Consider the following 27,553-nt stretch of genomic DNA (forward strand, 5'->3'; position numbering starts at 1 on the left):
GGCCGACGTCGCAGTTCTTCCCAAGTGCAGGTAACGTACATATCTCTTTAAAATTACATCAAGTGTTCCTACATATTTACTAATATCACATACAGGATACGATCCAGCTACTGCGTTCGGCCATACTGGAATGTTTAGAGGGACAGCACCAGTTGGCGGACCATATCCAGGGATGGTACCGGGGCCACAGATACCGGCGTACACAGGTTAATTTATGTTTCGTATTTCGGTTTCTACATGTCATTACGAAATATACGAGCGTACGCTAACATCCATATTTTTTGCGTAGGATTCTACCCCGATGCGGGCGCCGGACTTTCTTCTTCCTCCTTTCGACCAGATAACGAGACATTCACCTTAGACGACTTCGACAGCTTGAGTCCAGAAGAGCCTGCCGCGCAAGGTGACCCCGATGTCTTGGGGTATTCACAGCTAGGAGGAGCACCACTTGGGATCTCTCAGCAGCAGACACCGCAGCCCCTTGCGCGTCCTGAGCGACAGGTGAGGTCTCCGGATGTTCTCACCTACTCCGAGGGACATGTCCGTGCCCAGCAGAGGGCTAAGAGGGTCCGACGCCCTAGGGGTGGTTTGATGTATATGATGTTTATTTATAATGAGATAGCTGTGGACCGCTTATTTGTATCCGATGTTTATGATTGTGGTAGGTTACTTGTCATTTGTTTTTATAGATATTATTTATGTGAACTTATTATGTTTGTGGGTTCCATAATGCTCGTGAAATAAGGGAAGTTCTTGCGATTTTTTTCCGTGATTTAATGAAGGACAAGTTACGTGCGGTAGAAGTTAGCGGCCGAGATCTTGCCGACGATGATGACGAATACACGCTCAAATAGCTCAAAATAGGTCCCTGCAAAAATAAAAGTCCGAGAAAAAAAAAGGGGGCTTGTCGCCCCCCCAACGGGCGACAGGGCCCTGTCGCCCGAGGGGTGGGCGACAGGCCCCTGTCGCCTGTTGGGGGGGCGACAGGTCCCCCCGCCCTTTTTTTTCTCCAGGGACTTCGTTGCAAATTTGAAAAAAAAAATTACACATTGGGCCTGTCGCCATATGGGAGGGCGACCGGGGTATATTTTTGAAATATTTGAAAACGGACATATATTTTTGAAATTTTAATTTTTAAAAAATATAAAAATGAAAAAAGTTCCTATTGCAGAGTCGTGTTGGCGGTGGGCCCGGGTGGCCCAGTTCGTTGCCTCGTGCGGCTATAAAATGCTCGGGCCGTTCACAGGCTAAGCCACGGCCCACGGCAGTGACCCGCAACAGTTCACAGATCTTCTCTTCTCATCGTCTCTCTCGCCAACTCAAAACGATCGCCATGCGTCCACCACGCTCCCAGGTGCCCACCGCGGCGCTGCTCGCGCTTGCGGTGGCGCTGGCCTCCGCCGCGGCGGCCCGCCACCCCTACGCCATCGTCCCGCCGCCGGCGGAGCGGGCGGACGAGGAGGTGCGGCGTATGTACGCGGCGTGGAAGTCGGAGCACGGCCGCCCGCGCCCGCCCGCCGGCAACTGCGACCTGGCCGGCGGCGAGGAGGAGGACCGGCTGCGCCTGGAGGTGTTCCGCGACAACCTCCGCTACATCGACGCCCACAACGCGGAGGCGGACGCGGGGCTCCACGGCTTCCGCCTCGGCCTCACTCCCTTCGCCGACCTCACCGTCGAGGAGTACCGCGGCCGCGTCCTCGGGTTCCGCGGCCGCCGCGGCGCGGCGCGCCGGGCAGGGAGCACCCGCTACCCGCGCCGACACGCCGACCAGCTCCCCGACGCCGTCGACTGGCGCCAGCTCGGTGCCGTCACCGAGGTCAAGAACCAAGAGCAATGCGGTCCGTCTCCGTCCTCCGCTCCATGCTGCTCGTTAATAACTTCGCCGACGAAGTAGCTTCTAGAATGTTCTCCTCCAGTGAGTTATCGTCTGATGATCTCTCTTGGCCGTGAGCGATGCACGCAGGTGGGTGCTGGGCGTTCTCGGCAGTGGCAGCCATGGAGGGGATCAACTCGATCGTCAAGGGCAACCTGATCTCCCTGTCGGAGCAGGAGGTGATCGACTGCGACGGCCAGGACAACGGCTGCAACGGCGGAGAGATGCAGAACGCCTTCCAGTTCGTCATCGACAACGGCGGGATCGACACCGAGGCCGACTACCCATTCACCGGAACGGACGGCACTTGTGACGCTAACCGGGTCGGTACTGCATCATATAACAACCTGCTGCACTAGATTGCAATTTGATCGGAACTGATGATGATCGAGGTCGATTTGCGTCTTCTTCTTCAATTGCAGGTGAATGAGAAGGTTGTGACCATAGACAACTTCGTGGATGTGGCGACCAACAACGAGACGGCGTTGCAGGAGGCGGTGGCGAGCCAGCCCGTTACCGTCGCCATTGATGCCGCCGGTCGCGCATTCCAGCACTACCAGTCGGTAAAGTGACAAGCATTCAGTGAGAAGGAGCAGATAAAAGCTAGCACTGCTAACGGTGGCTAGCCGTTCTTCGTTCTGAGCTGTGTTCTTCCTGATCGTGTGCACACAGGGCATCTTCAACGGGATGTGCGGGACGAAGCTGGACCACGGTGTGACGGTGGTGGGCTACGGCAGCGAGAACGGCAGGGACTTCTGGATCGTGAAGAACTCATGGAGCGACGGCTGGGGCGAGGGCGGCTTCATCCGGATGGCGCGCAACGTGCCCTCGCCCAGGGGCAAGTGCGGCATCGCCATGGACGCGTCGTGCCCGGTGAAGTACAGCTCCAACAGCAACCCGGCGGCCAGGGCGGCGATGGCTGCGCTCGAGATGGTCGTTGCTTAGGCAGAGAAGAGAGGCGACGGCCGGCCGCTAGGTTGCCCCTTTGTTGCTATGGTCATGGTGTGTGTATGGAGCTGAGTTGCTCGTTTACAGTAGTGTTGTTCTGAGTTGTGAACTCGTGATGCCCGATGATCTTGTTGAACTTAGTATGTGGCACCGGAAATAAGCTACTAATAAGTTGTTATGCTGTATTAAGATAATAGATCATGTAATGAACAATATACTCCTTTTGAAGGGTAATGTAATAAAGTTATACAAATAAAGTTGTTTGTGCTTAGCATATGACTGCTCTTTTTTTATGGAGTATTATAGGATCATCTTCCCCTGAAACCACCACACAGGTTCCATCAGAGTTGATGCCACAAATGGATCGGCCTGCAAACGGCCGGGAGCTCAACGGCACAGTCAGGGGCGGCGGCTGATGCAGATGATCATGGGTTTTATACTTTTATTCGATCTGCAAGAAGATTTTAGGACTTGCATTCTGTCATTTTGTGTGGCTTTCGGAGGGCGGCTTACCCTCGCAGGCCGAGTTTTTATTCTGTGTGGCTTTGGCTCCATTGCTATTGTATCAACCATTGGATGACGAGAAACTTGAAATTCCGAAAACACCCGTTGGCTAATTGATAAACAAAACGTGCATGTCAGAGGAATAAATCCCGTTTGACTGTGAACATGTTTCACCCATCTTCAAGACAGGAGCCTGTTGCCTCTGTCACGGTTCAGGCATGGTGGTCAATCCCTCCAGGTAAGAGATGCAGCGCCTGGTTGAACCACGCCTGCTTGAATTCCGTATGCTAACAATAAGAAGGGCAAAAGGAAGTTAGCATAAGATTCAGGTGTAATGATAAGTTCTATACAGGCAGTCATGTTTAAAGTTCCTTTTCTGAATTTGGTCTCTAGTATATATGAATATTAATCTAACCAAGTCAGTCATATTGCACAGGCGATCTTAACTTGCTTATCACATCTGGACAAATGAAAGTTACAATGATAATCACTCGATAGGCAATCAAAATAGTCAGCACAAATGACATCTGGGAAAGCTAATTGAACTGACAATCCCGGTAAACACCTACTATATGCTAACCTGAAATCTCAGTATAAAAAAAAACAGAGCACCCAAAATGACCAACTGAAAAACGACCCAAATGTAACAAGCAGAATTGCTGAAGCAACGCACATACACCGCTTCCACTTGACAAACATGGGCATATCACATAACAAAGATATATCCAGAAACCATGAACAATCAGATTGCCACACAAAATTCAGGGTTCACATATTCCTCACATAGTTCAACTAAGCTGCTGCACAGCAGCAAATGTTCACAAACACAACTAGACAGCATAGGAACAATGGACAGGCAAAAGACCACAACTTGACCAGGACTTGAAACACGACGACAATCTCCAAAGACACAGGAGGCACCTGCACCTTACTTGTGAACCCAGGAACAGAAAGCTCCATGGACTTAGTAGCCACCACGGAGGCGAAGCACCAGGTGAAGTGTGGACTCCTGGATGTTGTAGTCCGCCAGGGTGCGGCCGTCCTCCAGCTGCTTGCCAGCAAAGATCAGACACTGCTGGTCTGGGGGGATGCCCTCCTTGTCCTGAATCTTCGCCTTCACACTGTCAGTGGTGTCAGAGGACTCCACCTCCAGGGTGATGGTCTTGCCGGTGAGGGTCTTGACGAAGATTTGCATTCCAACACGCAGACGGAGCACCAAATGGAGGGTGGACTCCTTCAGAATGTTGTAGTCAGCAAGGGTACGGCCATCCCCGAGCTGCTTGCCAGCAACGATGAGCCTCTGCTAGTCAGGAGGAATGCCTTCCTTGTCCCGGATCTTAGCCTTGACATTGTCAATGGTGTCTGAGGACTCAACCTCGAGGGTGATGGTCTTGCCGGTGAGGGTCTTAACGAAGATCTGCATCTGCAAACATTAGCAGAAGCAGAGTAAGCCACCGTACTGCAAGGGGCACATAAATTGCTACACGGAAACTGATCAATTTTGATTTCTGAACATATAAAAATTAATGAACATCTCATTAAGTAAATATAAGGGGCCAGCATACTGTGGGGAACTAGACATAAATCGAACAAACAATAGCAGCAGACACAAAATTAAAACAAGATCCTCGATTTCGCCATAATGCTGCTTCAGTTTCTCCCTCCGCTCATCCATCATGCATAAGTAAGCCTCGTACTGACGCTCAGACCTAATCCATCCACAAGTGTTGGGGTCTCCCAGTACAGTGTCCAAACCCTAGCTCAGAGAAGAAATTGGAGGGGGTTTAAGCAAAGGAGAGATGCAATGAAATCAAAAGAACTCACCCTCACATTGTTGGGGCACTTGAAGAACAATTGGTTAAACGTTTCCGGTTGGTTGCTCCGAATGCAGATTAATCGACACTTTCAGTTGGGGCAATCTACCAGGCGGAGCCGATTCCTCTCCATGCTAGGGATCGACCCGAATGAGGCCAGGTGCGGGCTGCCACCCTCACTCATCGTCGGCTTAAAGCCGTCGTCCGAGAGGGGCTTTGCTACGGTACTCCAATTACCTCTTAAGAGGTAAGAGAGTCAAAAGAAATCACAGCCATTGATTTTTGGAATTTTCATCTATTAAGTAATTAAAATAAATAGGAGAAAAATCTCAACAATATCCCGCAAATCATGCAGCTTCCGTTTCCTATACGCTTTCATGCGCGGAGAGCAGCTATTCACGTACGCATCATGGAAAAAAATGCCAGCCATCTCAACACAACCAAATATTGTATGATTCAAATCAAACCTACAGAAGGAACAAATTTCATCTTATAACTACTTGTTTGGTACGTGCCATAAAAATAACCAAATCTTCAAGTGTGCCTTCACATGTCTCCCATGTCACGTTTTTGTTATGAACAAATCCATGTCACGCGCGTTCACCATTCATGTTAGGAAAAAGTAATCGTTTGATCTAATACACTCATGCTTGTATAACTTGATCTAATAAGAAGATATTTTTCCTATTTTTAGAATTAAAATGTCACATGCCATTATTATTCTCTAAAGTGTCAACCCATTAACCATATCACGTTTAGTTATGGGGAAAAAAATTAAATGGCCATTTGATGGGAGAAGTAGCAATTGGCATGTGTACGTCAAGCAGGTGCCTCAAATCTTCTTCTTGGTGGCTGACGCACCCATGTAGTGACCTGACACATTTTGACGTTCACATTGAAAAACGAAATTCTTTCGTGCGCACTCTCATCATGAGCAGGAAGTTGTGTCACGTTAAAACAATGAAACTTTATCTGTCCCGTTAGATCTTTTAGAGGTTAGATCTAATAGGAAGTTAGTTCCTATATTTTCTCTATTTTTAGAATTAAATATATAGATACTATTACCTCCTAGAAGGTAATACTTTATTTTCACCCTCAAGATCTATAGTCCACAGTTATTTTGGAGTACCGTAGCAAAGCCCGTCCGAGAGAGGGTAGGCGACGGCGACGGCGACGGCGACGGCGATGGCGACGGAGAAGTAGGAGGGGGAACGGAGGAGGAAACGGAGGAGGAAGACGACGTAGGGGGGAGACGGCCTTATCTCTTCAGGCGGGGGCAAAATCGGCCATACGGAAGAGTGGTTCGTATATGGTGCCCTACAGATGGGCCCGACGTCGCGCCCGGCGTAGAAAATGGTGTCAGCCCGGTAGAGTGGGAATTGTAATGGCACGTACCCGATTATGCGAATTGTAATGACAGATCTCCGAACTTGCAAAATTGTAATGGCACAGATCCAATTAACCAAAAAAAGAAAAAAACACTTAGGAACGGAGGAGGGGGCGGAGACGGGAGATAGACGGTAAGAGAGTCCCGCCGTACTCCCCGTGAAGCTACCCGCATGTCGGCACCGAACGGTGTGATATTGGGCTGGAAGTTGGCACGGTTCCAGTTGGGCTGCGCTGCTGTATAGGGCTGAGCCCACTCAAAAAAGTGCTATATTGGGCTGAGGGTTAAAAGTGAAAAGGAAGCAATCTATACTAACAATCGGTTGCTACGTCGGCAGGTAATCTGTCGCCCGTACATTTTCGATGGGTTGGTTCTCGGCGTGTGATGAACCAGGAGCGGCTGCGCTGCCGTCGAGCGCGCACCTTTCCGCCGTGTTTTCTTCCGCGCAACGCGTGGCTTTTTACCGACGCGCTGTCGTCTCCTTACAGTGAATCGACACGTTACCTGGCGGCCGTTGCGGGAAGTTCTGGCCGCCCCCGATTCACTGCTCCTTCGCAAGATTTGGCTCTCTTTTCTTTTCGCCGTGCTCTGTTCTGTGCTGCTTCGCTCGCCATGGTGATCTTCCGGCAAAAATTCAGGGTCCTACGATTGGCAGCTCCTCTTTGTCTGTTTCTTTCCTTCTGAGCTAACTTTCTGCTGCTTTCGTTTCGCTCTGCCCTTCTCTTTGGTTTGGCCATAGCTGCGCAGCCGTCTTGCGCGGAGGCGCATGCTGCCATGTTCCTGCTCGCCCTCAGCGGGAACGCCTGCAGGACTCTGATGCTCGGCCGGACCGCGAAGCTACTCACCTAGAGCACGGCCATGCTGTGACCAGCTTCTCGACCGTGGCATTCCTCCCGAGCCACTGAACGCGGCAAAGAGAGCATGGCGTGCCCGCCGTCCCCGGGGGAACCCCGCAGCCCGCACCGTGCGATGGCACGCGCAGGACCTACACCAGCGTGGTGACCATGGACGCTTGGCCCTTGCGGTCGTGCTGCAGCGCGCCCAGTCTGGGCTCAAGTTAGTCGAGCACGACGTTCCAAATTCTGTGATTCACCGCGCGCATGGACGCGCGCCAAACACTAGTGTGCTGTGAGAAGGGGGCCTGCCAGGCTGCCACTGTACTGTGCTATATTGGGCTGAGGGATAAAAGTGAAAAAGGAAACAATAAAAAGGAAGCAATAGTTTTTTCATCACCATTTTAGGTGCACCTTCTATTTATATCGTCAGGCTATCTCATATGTGGGGTCAGAGCTGAAATGATAGCATGGATGAATCTTTTTTAGGCTGACTGAAATCTCAATTTTCTACAGGTGCAAAACAACCTTAAAAATTCTCCAAACTACCATTGGTTCCATTAATATGTAATGAAGATTTGAGAACTTGTTTTTGCGTCCATGTTTCTGAAAACTTGAAACAAGTTTTATTAATGCATGAAAAGTCGTGTTTTTAGCAAGTGATGAAAAATAAAGAATCCCTAATAAAAATCCAAAATCATCAAAACAGAGGCCTCTGCCCGTCCAACTCAGAATTTATCGAAGCCGGCATACCGACGACGCTGGATGCACGAACCGACGCTGCGTGCGGACCATTTGTTTACTGCAAAACAAGCGAAAAACTTGAGATCGCTGTGGATCGATACTGGCATGGCGTCCAAGAGGCGAGTTGGGATTAAAATTAACACTGGTTTGGGTTGCTTCTCCCGCTGAAGGCGGAGATGCCGACGGGTAAATTAGTTTGAGGTTGACTACGCGCAACCTTGGTGCATGCTGGAAGGATGTGATAGGGTGGTCCATGATACCACAATCTTTTCTCTTGACTCTTGAGCACATGCATAATACAATTTTCGAGATGATGTCATCTGCCCTGATTAGATATCTTGCAATGCAGTGCATGCAAATGGAAGATGCTTGATTCTCGAAGCATATATACAGTAAATTCTGTACTATATGCTCCTTATGGAATAAACAAAAAAAAAAGTCAGCTCCGGCCTCCTCATAATATAGCGTAGCTTCATGCATCTAGGACAGTGACGACTCGTTTCAAAAAAAAAAAGGACAGTGACGACACTTCAATCAACTAAACTAAAGCATGCAGAAGCCACAAAAAACAATGTGTCAAATACTTAGATGAAGAAGTCTACTTTCGGACCGCCAGCTTGCGACTAGGGAATGGCCGAGGAATGATTGTTGCCCACTTTGCTGACAAAGCCAAGAAACAATCCACCACTTGCTCGCCGATTGTCGCTACTCGAGACGCATGCATCTGGATGATGATCGCTGATTGGACACACTACCCACAGCTTAGACCGACCCATTGGGAACCAAGTGATAGTGTGGCTCAATGGTGGCTGATGTTGGGAACAAAAACGGGAGTTCCGCGAAGTGGACTACGCTCTCTTATCCTTTTAGTGGTTTGGGAATGTTGGAAGGAACGTAATGCACGAACGTTCCAGCGAAAGGAGAAGTCAGCCACGTCCTTGCTACTCAAAATTAAGGAGGAAGCCCGAGCTTGGGGACTGGCAGGGGTGAAGCGCCTCGCTTCGTTGCTGAGTGGTGCTTTAGATTGTTCACAGTTTCTTTGTACAATTATTTTTTTGCCTCACCTGTATTCGCTCCGCTGAGAGCGCTTATTTGTAAACTCCTTCTTTACTAATAGAAATGACGCACAATCTTGTGGCCGTTCGTTAAAAAAAAGTCTACTTTCAGCCCTCAAACTACCATAGTCCAATTTTAACCCTCAAATTTAAACACTGCACAATTTTGTTCAAATCTGTTATTTTATTGTCTTTTAGATGTCCTGGAGCTTTTTTTTTTTTGCAAAAGTGTGATGTGCTTGTTCTACATGCAGGAGTTATGTCACCGGATTGAAATTAAAAAAAAAACACTTGATGAGACAATCCTATACATGGTATATATTCAGACCTACTATAATGCGGTGAAACCGTTGCCAACTTAGGGAAAAACACCTTCAAAACAGCTGAAGAGTAAAAAAATACCTGATTAATTAGCTAAATGGTACAAAGTCGTTGGTATTTAGTTTTATCGGCAAAATTGATAGTTCAACTGTCCAAGGGTTGAAAAATGTACCTCTTCGGATCCTAAAAAAAGGTACTGACAGAAACATCTTACTGAGCATGCATGCATGCTTCTCCATTCATACAAGTTACAACTATCGTGTCAAAACTAGCATCAGCATAGTGGTTATCGCTACATAGAGATTAAAAAAATTAAAAAAGACACCTTCAAGAGGTTGTGGAATGGTGTAAGTCGTGGACCCGGGCGATGCAGTTGCAGTTGGCGCCCTGCTTCTATATATATGTCCATTCGGGCCGCCCGGCTCGGCCGAAGCCCGGGCCCCCTTGGCCCGGTCACCTATGGGCCGTGCCTGACCCAGCCCTATTCCTTAGCGGGTCGTGCCGGGTCAGCTCACGGGCTGCGCCGACGGCCCGGCACGGGCTCACGAGCCTGTTTCATGCCGGACTGGCCCAAAAAACACGGTGGAGCCAGCGTGCTTGTGCCCGTCCGCACCGTCGATGGAGGCCACCCACCGGCGGCCACAGGCCAGCCCCAACTGCCGCGCCCACCGGCCGCCCCCCGCGTTGCGCTACCGGCCATGCCCGCTGGTCGTAGTCGCCGACGCCGCCGTATCCGCCTGCCGACGCCGTCACGTTCGCCTGCAACGGCCTGCCAAGCGGCCGACACCGCCGGCCCCACCGGCCTCGCTCGGTGACGCCGTCGCGCCCGCCGGCCTCGCCAACCCCGCTCGCCGCGCACGCTCCTACCGATGGCACCCGCTCCTACCGCACCGCACGCCCGCCCACCCGTGCCGAGGCCGCTTGCCACCGGCAGCGAGCTAGCGACTGGGAAGGACCATCCGGGAGGGGAGAGGGAGAGCCGAACGCGTGAGAGACTGAGAGCTGAGAGGGGAGGCGAGGTCGCGAGAGGCGGCGGCGGCATGCTACAGGTAGGCGGTAGCTAGGGTTGGGGTCCTTGGGAGGGGCAGAGGGAAAGGGGATGAGGAAACGAGGAGGGAGGCTACTAGGCTGGGCTGGGGGATTGGGGTAGACGAGCCAACATCGGGCAGGCCTACTAATTCCATGCCGGGCCGGGCCAGCCCACAGCCTGGGGTGATGGCCCAAGCCTAGGCACGGTTGACGGGCCGGGCTAGCGCGGGCATGGAGGAGAATGGGTCGGGGTGTGTTTGGGCTGGGTCAACGGGGTGCCGGCTGCATGGATATTTATATCCGTTTCCTGTGCCTATAAATTGACCCGTCATTCACAGGCTCAGGCACAGTCACCGAGGTAGGACCGTAGGAGTACGAGGTGGAGTCGAGTACAACTCACTTCATACCACAGTGCAGCGCTCGATCGAGGTCTACGGTCGCCGGCTCGGTCCGCGCAGCTCCACCGCCAAGAACCATGCATCCACCACGCTCCCCTGCGGCTGCTGCCGCGATGCTCGCCGCGGCGGCGCTACTGGCCGTGGCACTGATGGCCGCCTCCGCCGCGGCGGCGCCGTGGGAGCGGGCGGACGAGGAGGTGCGGCACCTCTACGAGGCGTGGAAGGTGGAGCACGGCCGGCCGGGCAACGGCGGCGACGACCGCCTGCGCCTGGAGGTGTTCCGCGACAACCTGCGCTACATCGACGCGCGCAACGCGGAGGCCGACGCGGGGCTCCACGACTTCCGCCTCGGGCTCACCCCCTTCGCCGACCTCACCCTGGAAGAGTTCCGCGGCCGGGTCCTCGGCTTCCAGTTCCAGAGCCCCCGCCGCAACGACACGGCGGACGAGGACGAGGACGGCTTCGGCGATCAGCTGGCGGCAGTGCCGTCCGCCGTCGACTGGCGCAGGAGCGGCGCCGTCACCCGCGTCAAGAACCAAGGCTCAACCGGTCCGTAGTACCTGTCTCTGGAGGAGCTGCTCATGAATTCTCCGATCCGGCCGCCCGGCCGGTAAGAAACTAAGAACTTGCAGCAAGCTATCATCTGATGATCTTTTGGCCGTGAGCCACGACGATGCAGGTGGGTGCTGGGCGTTCTCGGCGGTGGCCGCGTTGGAGGGGATCAACAAGATCGTGACAGGGAAGCTGATATCCTTGTCGGAGCAGCAGCTCATCGACTGCGACCGCAAGAGCCACGGATGCAAAGGCGGGCGCATGGATTACGCTTTCCAGTTCGTGATCAGAAACGGCGGGATCGCTTCCGAGGCCGACTACCCCTTTTCACCGGGCGCGACGGGACTTGCAAGGTCGCCGCACTTCTTCTTCTTCTTCCTTTACAATTTGTACAGAGATGCAGCAGCACTGCACGTCGTCAATGGTGATGGAGGTTTGCATTTTGGTTGAGTGCAGAAAAAGAAGAGCGTCGCGTCCATAAATTCATACGCCCACTACTACAGAATAGGCCTTTGTTCCAGGCCATTTGTCCCGGCAGCCTTTTGGCCCGGGACAATAGGTGGCTTTTGTCCCGGGTCCAACGGCTAGCCGGGCTAGCGGGGGACAGGGGCCTTTTGTCCCGGTTGGAACCACCAACCGGGACAAAAGGCCCCCATTTTGTCCCGGTTGATGTCTCCAACCGGGACAAGAGGCCTTGCCCCTTATCCCCTTCCCTCTCCCCCCGCCTGAGCCATTCAGCTCACTTGTTTCTTACTGTTCTCGGCTCAGGAGAGAGAGGAGTTCTTGCTCATTTCTTCACCACATTTGTGAAGATCTTTGATTCCCCGTCCATCCATCGGCGCTAAAGGTTTGGGGCTTGTTTTTCTCTTCTTCCTTGGCTTGTATAGCTCATTTCATGCTTTAGAAATAGAGAAAATGTGTAGCTAGCTCATTTCTTGGACATTTAGCTAGATTGCATATGTAGGTGTGCTTTTCTTTTAGATTTAGATGAGTATGTGGATAGTAGAAATTTTTAAAATGAGTGTAGACACTTCATGTGATGTACTTATATACATGACCATATTGTGGATAGTTGATTTTTGTATTCACGAAGAATTTTTGCGTCAACCTGATAGCATTCTTGGGAGTACGAAAAGACAAAAGATACAGTAGAAGCACGACAAGAATTGCAACGTATGGAAGAACGAGATGCCTTACATCCACAACAGCGAGATAATGGACGACAATACTTAAGTCCTGCCAGCTATACTCTTAGCAAGGAAGAGAAAGAAGCCATGTTTGACTGCTTGAGCAGTATAAAGGTTCCATCTGGATACTCATCCAATATAAAAGGAATCTTAAATTTGGCGGAGAAGAAATTTACAAATCTCAAGTCCCATGACTGCCATGTGCTTATGACCGAACTTCTTCCGGTTGTGCTGCGGGGGATTCTGCCTGATAACGTCCGGTTAACCATCGTGAAGATATGTGCCTTCCTCAACGCAGTTTCTCAGAAGATAATTGACCCGGAGAATTTGATAAAGCTGCAAAACGATGTGGTGCAATGTCTTGTTGACTTTGAGCTGATATTTCCACCATCTTTCTTCAACATCATGACACATCTTCTAGTGCACCTTGTCAAAGAGATTGATATCCTCGGACCAGTATTTCTACACAACATGTTCCCATTCGAAAGGTTCATGGGGGTACTCAAGAAATGTGTTCGTAATAGAGCTCGTCCAGAAGGAAGCATCGCCAGTGCCTACGGAACTGAGGAGGTCATTGACTTTTGTGTTGACTTTTTTGATGACCTTAAACCGATTGGAGTCCCTGAATCGCGATATGAGGGGAGACTAACTGGAAATGGTACATTAGGGAAGAAAATCTTATGTCTGCACAGATGATTTCTCATTCAAGAAAGCGCATTATACGGTTCTTTGACAATCATCCTTGGTTGACCCATATATCGAGGAACACAAGAAAATTCTGCTATCTAATTTCCCGGAAAAGTCTGAGGCATGGATTACACGTGAGCACATGAACACTTTTTGCAGCTGGTTGCGGAAGCATCTAATGCATAACATGGATATAAGTGAATAGGGGTGGGCATTTAAAACCCGAAAAAACCAAACCGAACCGAATAGACCGAAATGTCGGTCTATTCGGGTTCTCGGGTTCGGGTTCGGTCCACACTTATGGTTTAATTCGGGGTACGGGTTAGGGTTCGGTTCCTAGCCTGCAAAACCCGAATAGACCGAATAACCCGAAATTCATTCAAACTCTTGGTATGCCATGATATCTTATGTGATTTTTGAACTTATTAGCTAATAGTTGTTATCTCATCTTAATATTTGTATGTCTATTTCATTATGCTATTTTTTCGTAGTTACTTATCGCTATTACTCGTACTTCTATTTAACTATTCATTGCATATATTTTGATGGAAGATGAGGGTGTATTTATTATTCGGTTAATTCGGTGGACCGAATAGACCGAACCGAAATATTCGGTCTATTCGGGTTCGGTTCCTAATTTTGTCTTTAAAATTTCGGTTCTCATTTTTTGAAACTCGAAATTCGCAAAACCCGAATAGACCGAACCGAAATATCCGAATAGACCGAATGCCCACCCCTATAAGTGAACAACTGTTCTTATTGGCTAGGGGACCATTTTGGAATATCTTAACATACCAAGGGTACAAGATAAATGGAAACACATTTTATACGATAGCCCAAGATAAAAAGAGTACCAACCAAAACAGCGGTGTTCGTATGGATGCCACGGACAATAATGGAAAAAAAGACACATATTACGGCTACATTGAAGAGATATGGGAGCTGGATTACGGTCCCAATTTTAAGGTGCCTCTATTTCGTTGCCAATGGGTTAAGCTATCTGGAGGAGGGGTAACAAAAGATGAGTATGAGATGACAATAGTTGATCTCAACAATCTTGGGTAAAGAGATGAGCCATTTGTCCTAGCCCAGGATGTCGCCCAGGTTTTCTACATTAAGGACATGTCCAGCAAGCCAAAGAAGGGGATAAACAAGCAAAAGGAAGAGCCTAAGCGACACATAGTTCTATCAGGAAAGAGAAACATCGTTGGAGTGGAGGACAAGACAGACTTGTCAGAAGAATATAATAATTTTGTTGCCATTCCACCTTTCGAAGTAAATGCTGATCCATGCATCCTGCTAGCCAATGATGATGCTCCATACTTGCGCCGTGATCATAATCAAGTGACATTTGTGAAGAGAAAGTTTGTTACCGTTAATCCTTCATGTACTTGAATCATTTTATATTATTGTATAAAAACATAATCGCAAGTCGAATACTTATATTATTTTATATATTTTTCACTTAATTACCAGACTCAATTATAATTTTCATTCAATAATGGATTACTCAACTAATTTTATTTATTTCATGAAATTACATTTACATTAACACACTATACTCTCTCACTAACACACACAATCTCACTAACACAAACTATCTCTCAAACTCACACACTACTCATTAATATAATGAAATTGCTTAATTTTATCAAAAATTCACTTTTTAAACGTTAATATCGTGATAGAATCCACTTTTTGTCGAAAAGCAATAGTTTGAAAAATTTTGTTCACCTAATATATTTTTGCATGGTCAAAATAACAAATATGATTTCAAAAAAGTTAGATATTTCATTGACCCAATCACTTGAATGAAAATTAATTATTTTTTGTTGCGTGTATCAAGTTTATATAGAGATAAGAAATTTTGTTCCATAATTTTCGGAATCATAATTTTATTAACTGAATTAACAAATGAAAACCAATTTTAAAAGAGAAGTAAAAAGAAACAAAAACAAACATAAGATTAGGCGGGAACGAGGGAAAACGGGCCCCTTTTGTTCCGGGTGGTAGATCCACCCGGGACTAAAGGTGGGCCGCGGGCTGGGAATTTTCCCGGCCCGCCCAAAAACACCTTTTGTCCCAGGTGAATCCACCACCCGGGACAAAAGGACCTTTTGTCCCGGGTGGTGGCTTCACCCGGGACAAAAGGCCCCCCCATATATTTCCTTTCTCCGTCGCCCTTCCCAAACACTTGGTCGTTTCATCTGCGCCTGGTGCCGCCGCCGTCCCTTGCTCCCCCCACCGCGCGAGCCCAACGTCCCCGAGCACCACCGCCGTCGTCGCCGCCGCGCAGAGTGCCGTTGTACCTGCGAGCACCGCCGCCGCCGTCGACGTCCGCCATCCCGGCCCGGACCCCGCCGCGCGAGCTCAACATCCCCGAGCGCCGCCGACCTCACGCCGCCGCCCAGAGCCCCGCCGCGTTCTCCGGCTCGCCCCGCCGTCGCCTGTGCGCGCCCTCGTCGTACATGCGCCACGCGCCACCCTGGCCCTGCCACTGCAGCGCCCAGCCGGCGCCGCCGGCCGCCGCCGCCGCCCTAACCCTTATGTGTTTATAAATTAGTTTAGAAATTAGTTTAAATATGGATTATTTGTTTAAATTTGAAAATATGGATTATTTGTTTAGAAATTATGTTGTAAAATATAGATTATTTGTTAATTCGTTTAATTTTGATGACAAATAGGGTGTTAATTACTTTTGAAATTATATTATTTAGAGTTCATGTTATTTAGAGTGAAATCATAATTTGTTGTTTAGAGTGAAATCATAATTTGTTGTGTAAATAAAGGTATATTTACAAATTTTTAAATGTATAAATGTGTGTGTATGTATGTATGTATGTATGTATGTATGTATGTATGCATGTATGTATGTGCAAAGTGAGTTTAAATTTCTTTTAAATATTTCATGTATATTTCTTGAATTACTTAGAGAATATTTCTTGACTTCATCCATCGATCGTTACTTAGTGAAAAAACCGTCTAGAATATTTCATATATAGATGATTTCAAGTTTATTTCTTGAATTACTTAGAGAATATTACTCGACTTCGTCCATCGATTGGTACTTAGTGAAAAAAACCATCTAGAATATTTCACAGTCGATACTTAGTGAAATTATAGATAGAATATTTCGTGTATATTTTTTGAATTACTTAGAGAATATTTCTCGACCTCATCCATCGATCGGTACTTAGTGAAATTATTGATAGAATATTTCTTTTATATTTCTTGAATTACTTAGAGAATATTTCTCGACCTCATCCATCGATCGGTACTTAGTGAAAAAAACTGTCTAGAATATTTCATATATAGAATATTTCAAGTTTATTTCTTGAATTACTTAGAGAATATTACTCGACCTCGTCCATCGATCGGTACTTAGTCAAATGATCGCAAATATGTGGATTATTTAGAGAATTTTTTAAGGGTTTTATTTGTATTCATATTTTAGTTTTGATGGACCTGCGACACACAGACGCGGAAGACGAACAGTTCCTGTTGAATATGATTGGCGAAGGTCTAGGAGATGTCCCTGAACAAGCTGATGATGACAGCAATACCGACATATATTTGAATATGTCTGGTGATGGAATTGAGTCACCATCTATTCAGGATGACGCTGCTGCTGAACAAAGTGCTAATGTACATATCACAACTATACTTATTTGTAGTGACAATCATATTTTCATTTAAATCTATATGAATACTATGAATGTTTTTTTATAGCCGTCTGGATCATCGTCGCAGCAGAAAAAGACGAAGCGAGGCCCAACAAAAAAACTGGAAGGGCGGTTCATTATAACGGAAGTTGGTCCAGATGGCGAACCGATCGCTCCAGAAGCTGCCGCCAAATAATTCATAAGACAATCCGGATGTATTGTCAGGGACCACATCCCGATCAGCTTCAGGCTCTGGAAAGTTTCCAATCCAAGCGAGGAACGGGATGCGGTACCCGAAAGAGAAAAAGAATGGTGCTGGCGGGAGCTTAAGAAAAACTTCACGGTTCCAGCTGAATCCGAAGAGATATGCAAGCGCTGGACCCTGAGTAAGATGGCCGAACAGCTGCGATCATTCAAGAAAATTTTGACGAAGAAATATATCAAAACCGGGACCACACCCGTATTTATTGGCGAGCTCGAAAAGCTCAGGGGTCACTGGGATGCATTTGTGGAATACAAGTCTTCAGAGCTTGGGCTTGAGAAGGTGCAGAAGGCCAAAGACAACGCCTCGAAGAAAGTGTGCCATCACACTCTAGGCCAAGGAGGCTACAAGCTTGCAGTACCCAAATGGGAGAAGATGGAGCAGGATCTGCTTGACAGAGGCATCCAACCTGCGACCATAAACTAGCCTGAAAGGTCAAGGACCTGGTTTTATGGTCACGGGGGAAGCTTGGACCCATTGACTGGTGACTGCATCTATGGGCCAAACATCCAGCGAGCAGCCCAGAGACTACAGGAAGCCATACAAGCAGCGGCCGAGGGAACATTCCAGCCGGATAGAGAGAGGGACGAGCTGACTTACGCCCTTGGGAATCCAGAGCATCCGGGCCGCACAAGAAGCAAAGGCGTGGTTCCGTGGAAGTATGGGTTCAGGGATTACATTGAATCATATAGAAGCCGGCAAAGAAGAAAGAATGATGAGCGGGAGCACTTGCGAAGGCTAGAGGAACGGCTCATGTCACACGATCAAAGACTGGAGGAAGAGGTTCAACGCCAAGTGGCCATAGCAATGAGCCAGCAACAGCAAGCGCAAACGGTGCCTCCAGAGCCTAATGTCGCAGCCGATCACCTGTCTCAGCGGAAAAGCAGCTGCGCTTCCACAGATGTCGCCGTCGCTGAGCCAACGGGGATCCAGGCCGCAGTTGAAGCGTCGGCCCCGTAGCGATTTCCAGTGGATGAGATCACCCAGCGGACACCTTGTGACCTGCAGACTGCCGTTAAGAACTTAATGTTCACTGTTGCGTATGGTACCGGCATGCCAACCTAATCAGGCGACGTGTACCACGAGCAGCAAATTCCGCCTAGATACACAAGAGTTGGCGTGGAGCAGGTGTGCCAGGGTTGGGAGACGCTCGAGCTTGATATTCCTGGAGGCGATGGGGAGAGGACACTAGCAGAAGCCATTCATGGCTACATCCTATGGGATAAGCGCTACATTGTCCTAAAGTCGGATGATCAAACACCAAGACCGTCATCTCAGCATGCCTCTCCAAGACCGGCATCTCCGCAAAACTCCCCAAGGGCAGCACTGTCTTGGCAAGGTTCACCAGCACATTCTCCATCACCATCATCTCATGTGCCGATGAACACTCAAGCGTCACCGTCGCCTCCATAGTCACTCCCTCCGCCGCAGGCAAAGAAGCAGAAACGGCCGCCGGCAAAGAAGGTAGCTGCACCGGCTAAGGAGCCTCCAAAGAAGAAGGAAAAGGAGAAGAAAACCAAGGAGGCTCCTATTAAACCCTGGGACATGAGCCTTGAAGAATGCGATCGGATAACTCAAGAAAGAGTTAAAGAGCACTTCAAGCCGAAGCCGGAGCCCGAGAAAGTGATAAATCCGATAGATTTGAAATTTTTTAAGGGAATGTGCGAAGCAAATAAGAGAAAATTCATTCCGAGAAACCCCCCTTCAGACTACGAATGCACAATTATCAAAACTACTGAGAAAAAAAAGAGACAATCAAAGTCATCGTCGTCCGACGTTCCACAGCTCGGAGCCCAAAAGAAACAATCAATAGAGCCTCTCGTAGTGGGACAGACGATGCAAGGACAAGACTTTGTTACATTTTTGAAAGAATCAAACCTGACAGCGGCTCAGATTGCATGGGGAAAAGATATTCCAAAGGCCGATGTGGTCGTCAAATGGACGTTTGAGATCGGCAAAACTCTTGTACCCCCCGAAGTAGTGTCTGTGCTTCCAACGCAAATGTATAAGCTGCACCAGCACTACATGCGTGCGATGGCCGATTGCATCTTCATGTAGGGCGCAAAGATTAAAGATGACGATTTCTTACGGGGGAGGCCATTATATGGATAAACTAGGAAGAAATTTACCAACTAATCCATCAGGAGGCCCTCGACATCTCTATGGTCGGCTTGTGGGTTCTGTAAGTATTTTACTCTCCTTACGTATTGTTTTGCATGATCTCAACATACTGATCTCTTGATTTATTCGGTATCATGTAGAATGGAGATACATACTTGCAGAAGAAAGTGATACTCTCACCTCGGCTTCATCGACCCAATTACTTGTAATTGGAGGCTTCTACGTGACAATTCCGATGAGATATTCCAAAACTTGTTCAAGTACATAAGCGTTCATCACAACAAGCAAATGATATTGTTTTCTTACAACTTTGCGTCAGTGATTCCTTCCGTCTAATTCTTTCTATTCTGTAATCGAATTGTTTAAACCTTAACTACCAAGAACTGCCTCCGTATAATCTTGCAGTGAACACTGGGTTCTAATTGTCATAATTCCCGAGAAGAGCTTACTCGTGGTTATGGACTCATTGAGGAGACCTCCAGAACAATACGAAAATCTTCTTAACATGATGAAAAAGTAATTCTACCACTACTTCGTCGATGACTGATAATTTGAATCACTTTGTTACTTGACTATAATTGTTCTAATCATGCACAGGATTTGGAAAGAATTCGCTAAAAATCATCCAGGCAAATTTGACAAAGAATTGAAGATCAAGATATGTGTATACATATATATATATAAGTGAATTAATTTATATATGAAAACTATCTAGGACAAATATTATATATGTAACTATATATATGTATATATTAGTGGAGATCATACACACTGAATTCCAATACATAAGTTTAATTGAAATGCAAAAGTATAATTGAAATAGAAAAAGAATTGAGAAAAGAAAAATATGAAAAAAAGGAACATTTTGTCCCGGTTGGTAACACCAACCGGGACAAAAGGGTGCGCCAGCGCATGGCTGGCGCACCCTTTTGTCCCGGTTGGTGTTACCAACCGGGACAAAAGGTCATCTTTTGTCCCGGTCGCCAGACCCGGGACAAAAAAGCACCCTTTTTATCCCGGACTGGCGTTCCCGGTTGGGAAATGGGGACAACAGGGGTTTTCCAACCAGAACAAATCAATGTTTTTATAGTAGATTAGTAGTGGACCATGTCCCGGCCCACAGTGAGTCGGCACTGAAGGCGGCGGTGGCGAAGCAGCCCGTTAGTGTCTCCATCGAGGCAGGCGGGCGTGATTTCCAGCACTACAAAAAGGTAAAGCTTAGTCCCTGCTTCAAGCACACCTGTAGCCTCACAAAGATCCCTCACAAAGATCATCATCATCACGCGCGCAGGGAGTCTTCGACGGCGCTTGCGGGACGAAGCTGGACCACGGCGTGGCGGCGGTGGGCTACGGCAGGGCCGGCGGCAAGGACTTCTGGATCGTGAAGAACTCGTGGGGCCCCCGGTGGGGCGAGAGCGGCTACATCCGCTTGAGGAGGAACGTGGCCGCGCGCACGGGCAAGTGCGGCATCGCCAAGGACGCGTATTACCCGGTGAAGAACCGCAGGGCGGGGGCGGGCTTGCCGCTGCTGGAGATGGCTCTTGCTGCCTAAGGCGCCATCCGATGGCGATTGCCCCTTGCTATGGACTCACGAGACACTCGTTCAGTCGTTTACAACACTTGCTCTGCGTGTGGTATGCTGTGTCTGTGTGTGCAACCGTAAATAATCTATAAATATGGGATTGGTGTAGTAATTACACTTATAAGTAATCTGTGGTGAGATGAGCTTATGTATTACTATGGACTTATAAATAAATAATCTCGTGAGTCGTGTAACTTTTTTTTTGAGATTACACAATACAACTCAGACACTCACAACGCACGTATACTCTTGTACGTGTATTTGATATACCACAAGATCAACAAGCCCACGGATAAGATTATGTACTGGATGAAGACATTTTAGTAGTAAAATAAACTAGCAAGGTTGCCCGCTCAAATAGCATGGGTAGCTATATTGTTTTTCGTACTAAATTTGTATATTTAGATGGATATAAATCTATTTAAATGATTTTATTTTTTATTATCATTGTTTTATTGAAGTGGCCCGACCAAGATAATGTCTTTTTTATCATCATAGCCCGTGGTGTGGAATGTGAATTCATTTTCGTGATAAAGGGGAGGTTAATTGTGGAGAAATATGGTTTTATGTATTTATTGAAAGCATTATAACTATTTTTTCCTTTAGTTGTATTTTTTTCATCATAAACTTTGAAGTTTCCATTCATACGACTTCCTCATGGTAAACTTTGAAGTTTCCATCCATACGACTTCCTCCTCACGGTAACCACGTGATTTTTCTAAAAAATTGATAAAATTAATTTGTGCCTCTTGATTTTTTTCCCCTTTTGTTTACCTACATATCATGGTCGCTTCTATTTCTATTTAAAACATCTGTTTGAAATAGAGTTTTATTTTATTGTTTCAATTCCGAAGCCACGTAAAAAATGTTAGGATACACGCTAAACGTTAAACAATTGATCACCTATCATTTAGCTCTTTATTCGCACTAAACGGCCATTTAAACTTGTTTTTTACAATGTAGGCATTGAGTCTCCTGTAATCCACACAAAGCCTACAAGTACCATCTATCTTTTTTACTATGGGGAAGCAAAACCCAATTGTTAGGCTCTCAGTTCGGATACCAGTATATAATATCACGAATTCACGATACAAAGGACGTCGCCGGCTCTAGTCTCGCCGCCGCCACCGCCAAGTTCTCTCCAGGTTCAGGTCTCCCCGATCTAGACGACTCTATTACAATATATATGCCACATTATTGGGCCCACTCAGAACACAACCCATTACAGCATAACCCATTTGCGTAACGCTTGCTAGGCCGAGCAGCCCGCGTGCTCCTGCGAGGCCCATCATCCTCACCCTTGTCAGTAAAGTCCTGGTTGCTGACATCAAGGCCCGACGGCAGCTCAACTTTGATGTTAACTTGAGGGATAAGCAAGTGGTAGGATGCTAATTTTGCAGCGACAGGAACCTGTAGGAATTTTCTGACATCCATTGTGCGTGCAGATCGATCGATTTCTGTGTTTGGTTTTTTGTGCAATCCTTCGAAGAGCGCGATCCCAAGGTACATTGCATGGATTTGGCCAGACAGGACGAAAAGGCGCGGTGATCAAAATTCAGGAGTAATCTGAGAAGAAACTAACTTTGGGTGTGTTTAGATTCTGTAAAATTTTGGACGAAATTCACTATATCAATTTTCAACCAAAGATTAGAAGGACTAAATATGATTTAATTATAAAACTAATTACACGGACGGATGGGAAATCGCGAGACGAATCTATTAAACCTAATTAATCCATCATTAGAGATTGTTTACTGTAGCATGACATTGTCTAATCATTGTCAAATTAAACTTAAAAAATTCGTCTCGCAATTACACATGGGGGTTATGGAATGAGTTTTGTCAGTTATCCACATTTAATACTCCTAATTAGTAGTCAAACATTCGAAGTTACTGTAGTACTGTAAAATTTTAGGGACCAAATACACCCTTGCAATCAACTCTGAAATCCTGAAGATACAGTGCCGTGATGGTGTCAGGAATAGTTGCAAGAGCAGAGCAGCCGCAAGGAGGGTGCAACCATTTAGGGTGTGTTAATGTGTTATCGTCTGATGATCTCTCTTGGCCGTGAGCGATGCACGTAGGTGGGTGCTGGGCGTTCTCGGCAGTGTCAGCCATGGAGAGGATCAACTCGATCGTGACGGGCAACCTCATCTCCCTGTCGGAGCAACGGCGGAGAGATGCAGAACGCCTTCCAGTTCGTCATCAACAACGGTGGGATCGACCCCGACCCCGAGGCCGACTACCCATTCACCGGAACCGACGGCACTTGTGACGCCAACCGGGTCAGTACCATCAAAAAGTTGCTCCACTAGCTAGACTGCAACTTAAGCAGAGCTGATAATGGTGGAAATTAATCTGCGGTTTGTACTTTTGTTCGATGCAGGTGAATGAAAAGGTTGTGACCATAGACAACTTCGTGGATGTGGCGGCCAACAACGGCGAGCCAGCCCGTTAGCGTCGCCATTGATGCCGCCGGTCTTGCGTTCCAGCACTACCAGTCGGTAAAGTGACAGACATTCAGTGAGAAGGAACACGTACACAAGAGCTAGCATTGCTTACGGCCTTGAGCTCTTCTGTTCATCGCTCTGAATTCTGAACCGTGTTCTTCCTGATCATCGATCTCTGCACAGGGCATCTTCGACGGGATGTGCGGGACGAGGCTGGACCACGGCGTGACGGCGGTGGGCTACGGCAGCGAGAACGGCAGGGACTCCTGGATCGTGAAGAACTCGTGGAGCGCCGGCTGGGGCGAGGCCGGCTACATACGGATGGCGCGCAACGTGCCCTCGCCCCGGGGCAAGTGCGGCATCGCAATGGACGCGTCGTACCCGGTGAAGTACAGCTCCAACAGCAACCCGGCGGCGGCCAGGGCGGGGATGGCCGTGCTGGAGATGGTCGTTGCTTAGGTACATAGAAAGAGAGGCGATGACCGGCCGCTAGGTTGCCCTTGCTTGTTGCAAGACTTGCAGTGGTGTGTGTCTGGAGTTGAGTTGCTTGTTTGCACTAGCGTTGTTCTGAGTTATGCGTGAGGTGAGGATCTTGTTGAACTAAGTATATGCATGCATGTAGCTCCGGAAATAAGTTAATAAGTCGTAATAAATATTATACTCCTTTTTAGGGGTAATATAATGAAGTTACAAAATAAGTTTTTTGTCTGTGCTTAGTATATGACTTCATTCTCTGCTTGATGGGGTCTCATCTTCCCCTGAAACCACCACAGAGCTTCCATCAGAGTTGGTGGGTGTAAAGCAAAACCAGGGGAAGGAACTGATGTCACAACTGAACTGGCCATAATGCACACATCACGCTGCAAATAAAACTGCAAACGACCGGGAGCTCAATGGCACAGTCAGCGGCTGCTGCTGATGCCGATAATCATACCATGAGGTTTATTCAGGGGTTTTTGTGGTTTTTTCGATCTGCAGCACTTGGGTTCATAATTCAAGACTTGCACTCTGTCTTTCTGTTTCGCTTCGGTTGCATTTCATCTTATCAACCATTGGATGAAGAGAACATCGAGTTTTCGTCATTCTGTTTCGCTTCGGCTGCATTTCATCTTATCAACCATTGGATGAAGAGAACATCGAGTTTTCGCAATCCCATTCGCTAGCAGGTAAACTAATGTGCATATGACAGAGTGGCTGTCAACATGTTTCAGCTCATCTTCAGAATTATCCTTAGCACTCGTCAAAAGAAACAAGAATTATCCTTCCAATAATCTGACATGCTAATGTTTAAAAAGAGAATAATGGTATTCTCAGAGTGCATAAGATTCAGGTACAATGATATTTGTTCTATGCAATTAGTTTAGGCAACCAAATAGTCAGCACCTATGACATCTGGAAAAGCTAAATAAAATGATAATCCAGGTAAATACCTACATGTTCATCTGAAGTATCAAACCCAAAAACCAGAGCACACATGACCACCTGAAAAATGATCCAAAATTTAACTGCATTTGAGTAAGTAGCAGAATTGCAAAACCATCTATCGTCAGTATATTGAGCATCATCAGAATTGCTAAGCAACGCACATATTGCTTCCAGTTCACAAACATGGGCATAGTGCATAACAAAGATATATCTAGAAAGGCAGAAAACATGAACAATCTGATTACCACATGAAGTTCAGGGTTCACTTATTCATCACATAGTTCAACGAAGCTGCTGCACAGCAGCTAATGTTCACAAATACAACCGGACCACACATGACTCAACATCGGACAGACAAAAGACCACGACTCAACCAAGACCCAAAACACAGACAATCTCCAGAGACACAGGAGGCACCTGCACCGTACTTGTGAACCCAGGGACAAAAGCCAGCTCCATGGCCAGGGACTTACTGGCCACCACGGAGGCGGAGCACCAGGTGAAGGGTGGACTCCTTCTGGATGTTGTAGTCCGCCAGGGTGCGGCCATCCTCCAGCTGCTTGCCGGCAAAGATGAGACGCTGCTGGTCTGGGGGGATGCCCTCCTTATCCTGGATCTTTGCCTTCACGTTGTCAATGGTGTCAGAGGATTCCACCTCCAGGGTGATGGTCTTGCCAGTGAGGGTCTTGACAAAGATCTGCATGCCACCACGTAGGCGGAGCACCAGGTGAAGGGTCGACTCCTTCTGGATGTTGTAGTCAGCGAGGGTACGGCCATCCTCAAGCTGCTTGCCAGCGAAGATGAGACGCTGCTGGTCAGGGGGGATGCCTTCCTTGTCCTGGATCTTAGCCTTCACATTGTCGATCGTATCCGAGGACTCAACCTCAAGGGTAATGGTCTTGCCAGTGAGGGTCTTGACAAAAATCTGCATACCACCACGCAGACGGAGCACTAGGTGGAGGGTCGACTCCTTCTGAATGTTGTAATCAGCGAGGGTGCGGCCATCCTCAAGCTGCTTGCCAGCAAAGATCAGCCTCTGCTGGTCAGGAGGAATGCCTTCCTTGTCCTGGATCTTAGCCTTGACGTTATCAATGGTGTCCGAGGACTCAACTTCGAGTGTGATGGTCTTGCCAGTGAGGGTCTTAACGAAGATCTGCATCTGCAAAAATTAGCAGAAGCAGAGTAAGCCACCATATATAGATAGTTCAAATAAAATCTCTATATGGAAACAGATATTCAGAACATGAAAGAATTAATGAACATATCATCAAGTCTATAAAGGGCTCGGTGTACTATGTGGAACAAGTACATCGTACTAACTGCAGATTAACACAATACCAAAACATCATTGCAATAGAAGTGGACAGCATATGACATGGTCTAGTTGGACACTGTGTCGAAGTACAATAACAAATCTAACATGCGTGCTGAGGAAACAATTAAGCAATTATGCTACAGTATCCAAATGAGCTATGCATGAACCAATTAGCCAAGAGAAGCAGCGGTATCCACATTGATCAACAGAGAACTAATTAATTCCACAGCAATTAGTGGTTATCATCAGACTATAGTCACCGATCTAGATTAAAGCTACTAAAAATAAACAGCAACCGCATCCATCAGAACCACATCACCTAGATGAATCGACCCAACAATCTAAATCATATCACATAAGTCTAACGTGAATACGTGAATCAACAATTAAACACAAGTCCAGCCGCGGAATCCCGCGCATGCCGACATGAGCCCAGTCCTAGTGCTGGCAAACGAACCCTCTGTCCAACCTTATCCAATATACTCGAATACAACGTAAAAAAATCACAAAGCACCGATCTACACCAAATAACCTCATCGCAGACCGCGGATCTACAGCGCTACCCGCAAATCGACTACTGATTGCATGACGCAAGCAGAACTGGACAGGCGCTCAACCTAATCAAACCCTAAGCAACATGTGTGCATCTACGAGACTACGACGAACAGGAACACGAAGGGAATCACACAAGACGCAGCAGATGGGGAGACCGAGAGGGGGGTATCGAACTCGCATACCTTGAGAGGATCGTGAGAGACTCCTTCGACTCGCTTCGGTCGCCCGGAGAACTGTTTCGAGAGATTGGGGATTTTTTTGGATGGATAAGGAACCGAGGGGAGGCTGCCAATTTATGAACGGGGGACGGGGCGGAAACGGGGAGAGACCCGTGAAGCTACCCCTACCCCGCACGTCGGCACCGAACGGTGTGGGCCCAGCGGTGAGAGGCGGTTGCATCCCGGACTCCCGAATTTTTTTTATTTTTTTCTATTTATCAAAAATATATTTCGTGATTTTTTTTTCAAAAATGTCACCCAGCCGCCGGTTCATCCGGCGGAAGGTTGTTACCGCCGGATAAATCGGCGGTAGGATCGTTCCGCCGTGGGCCGTGGTGGGCCGGACCTTACCGTCGGTTGAAACGGCGGTAGGTTCGGCTGGAACCTATCGCCGTTTCAACCGGCGGTAAGGTCCGGCGTATTAAACCGCGCGCGCCCGCTCCCCCAGCGCCGCCGCCCGCTCACTCCGCCCACGCCGCCGCCCGCGCCGACGCCCGCCCGCTCCGCCCGCGCCGCCGCCGGCCCGCCCCGGCGCCCGCGCGCACGCCCGCCCCCCGCGCGGCTCCCGCACGCGTGCCGGGCTTTGCCGGCGGCGCGGCTCGCTCGCAGCGCTCTCCCGCACCGAGGCGGC

General features: G+C 48.0%; 2 protein-coding genes and 2 pseudogenes across 2 annotated transcripts; 2 read left to right on the plus strand and 2 right to left on the minus strand.

Moving 5' to 3' along the window:
- The first annotated feature begins 1,333 nt into the window (after nt 1-1,333).
- LOC120669478 (ervatamin-B-like) lies at nt 1,334-2,818 on the plus strand. Its single transcript, XM_039949220.1, has 4 exons — nt 1,334-1,838; nt 1,964-2,196; nt 2,296-2,436; nt 2,546-2,818. The coding sequence occupies exons 1-4, from the start codon at nt 1,334-1,336 to the stop codon at nt 2,816-2,818; spliced, it is 1,152 nt and encodes a 383-aa protein (XP_039805154.1).
- Nucleotides 2,819-4,289: 1,471 nt separating this feature from the next.
- Nucleotides 4,290-7,911, minus strand: LOC120668563 (annotated as a pseudogene).
- A 2,987-nt stretch (nt 7,912-10,898) lies between these two features.
- LOC120668560 lies at nt 10,899-23,868 on the plus strand (annotated as a pseudogene).
- Nucleotides 23,869-25,048: 1,180 nt separating this feature from the next.
- LOC120668562 (polyubiquitin 11-like) lies at nt 25,049-27,045 on the minus strand. Its single transcript, XM_039948303.1, has 2 exons — nt 26,887-27,045; nt 25,049-25,993 (listed from the first exon to the last, which is right to left on the minus strand). The coding sequence occupies exon 2, from the start codon at nt 25,991-25,993 to the stop codon at nt 25,304-25,306; it is 690 nt and encodes a 229-aa protein (XP_039804237.1). The 5' UTR covers nt 26,887-27,045; the 3' UTR covers nt 25,049-25,303.
- Between the last annotated feature and the right edge of the window lie 508 nt (nt 27,046-27,553).

Source organism: Panicum virgatum, chromosome 4N (assembly GCF_016808335.1).
Source record: "Panicum virgatum strain AP13 chromosome 4N, P.virgatum_v5, whole genome shotgun sequence".
NCBI lineage: Eukaryota > Viridiplantae > Streptophyta > Magnoliopsida > Poales > Poaceae > Panicum > Panicum virgatum.

Coding starts and splice junctions, on each gene's coding strand:
- LOC120668562 (XM_039948303.1), bottom strand. CDS start 25,993: ATGCAGATCTTCGTTAAGACCCTCACTGGCAAGACCATCACACTCGAA.
- LOC120669478 (XM_039949220.1), top strand. CDS start 1,334: ATGCGTCCACCACGCTCCCAGGTGCCCACCGCGGCGCTGCTCGCGCTT. Junction 2,197..2,295: donor GCACTTGTGACGCTAACCGG/GTCGGTACTGCA, acceptor CTTCAATTGCAG/GTGAATGAGAAGGTTGTGAC. Junction 2,437..2,545: donor CATTCCAGCACTACCAGTCG/GTAAAGTGACAA, acceptor GTGTGCACACAG/GGCATCTTCAACGGGATGTG.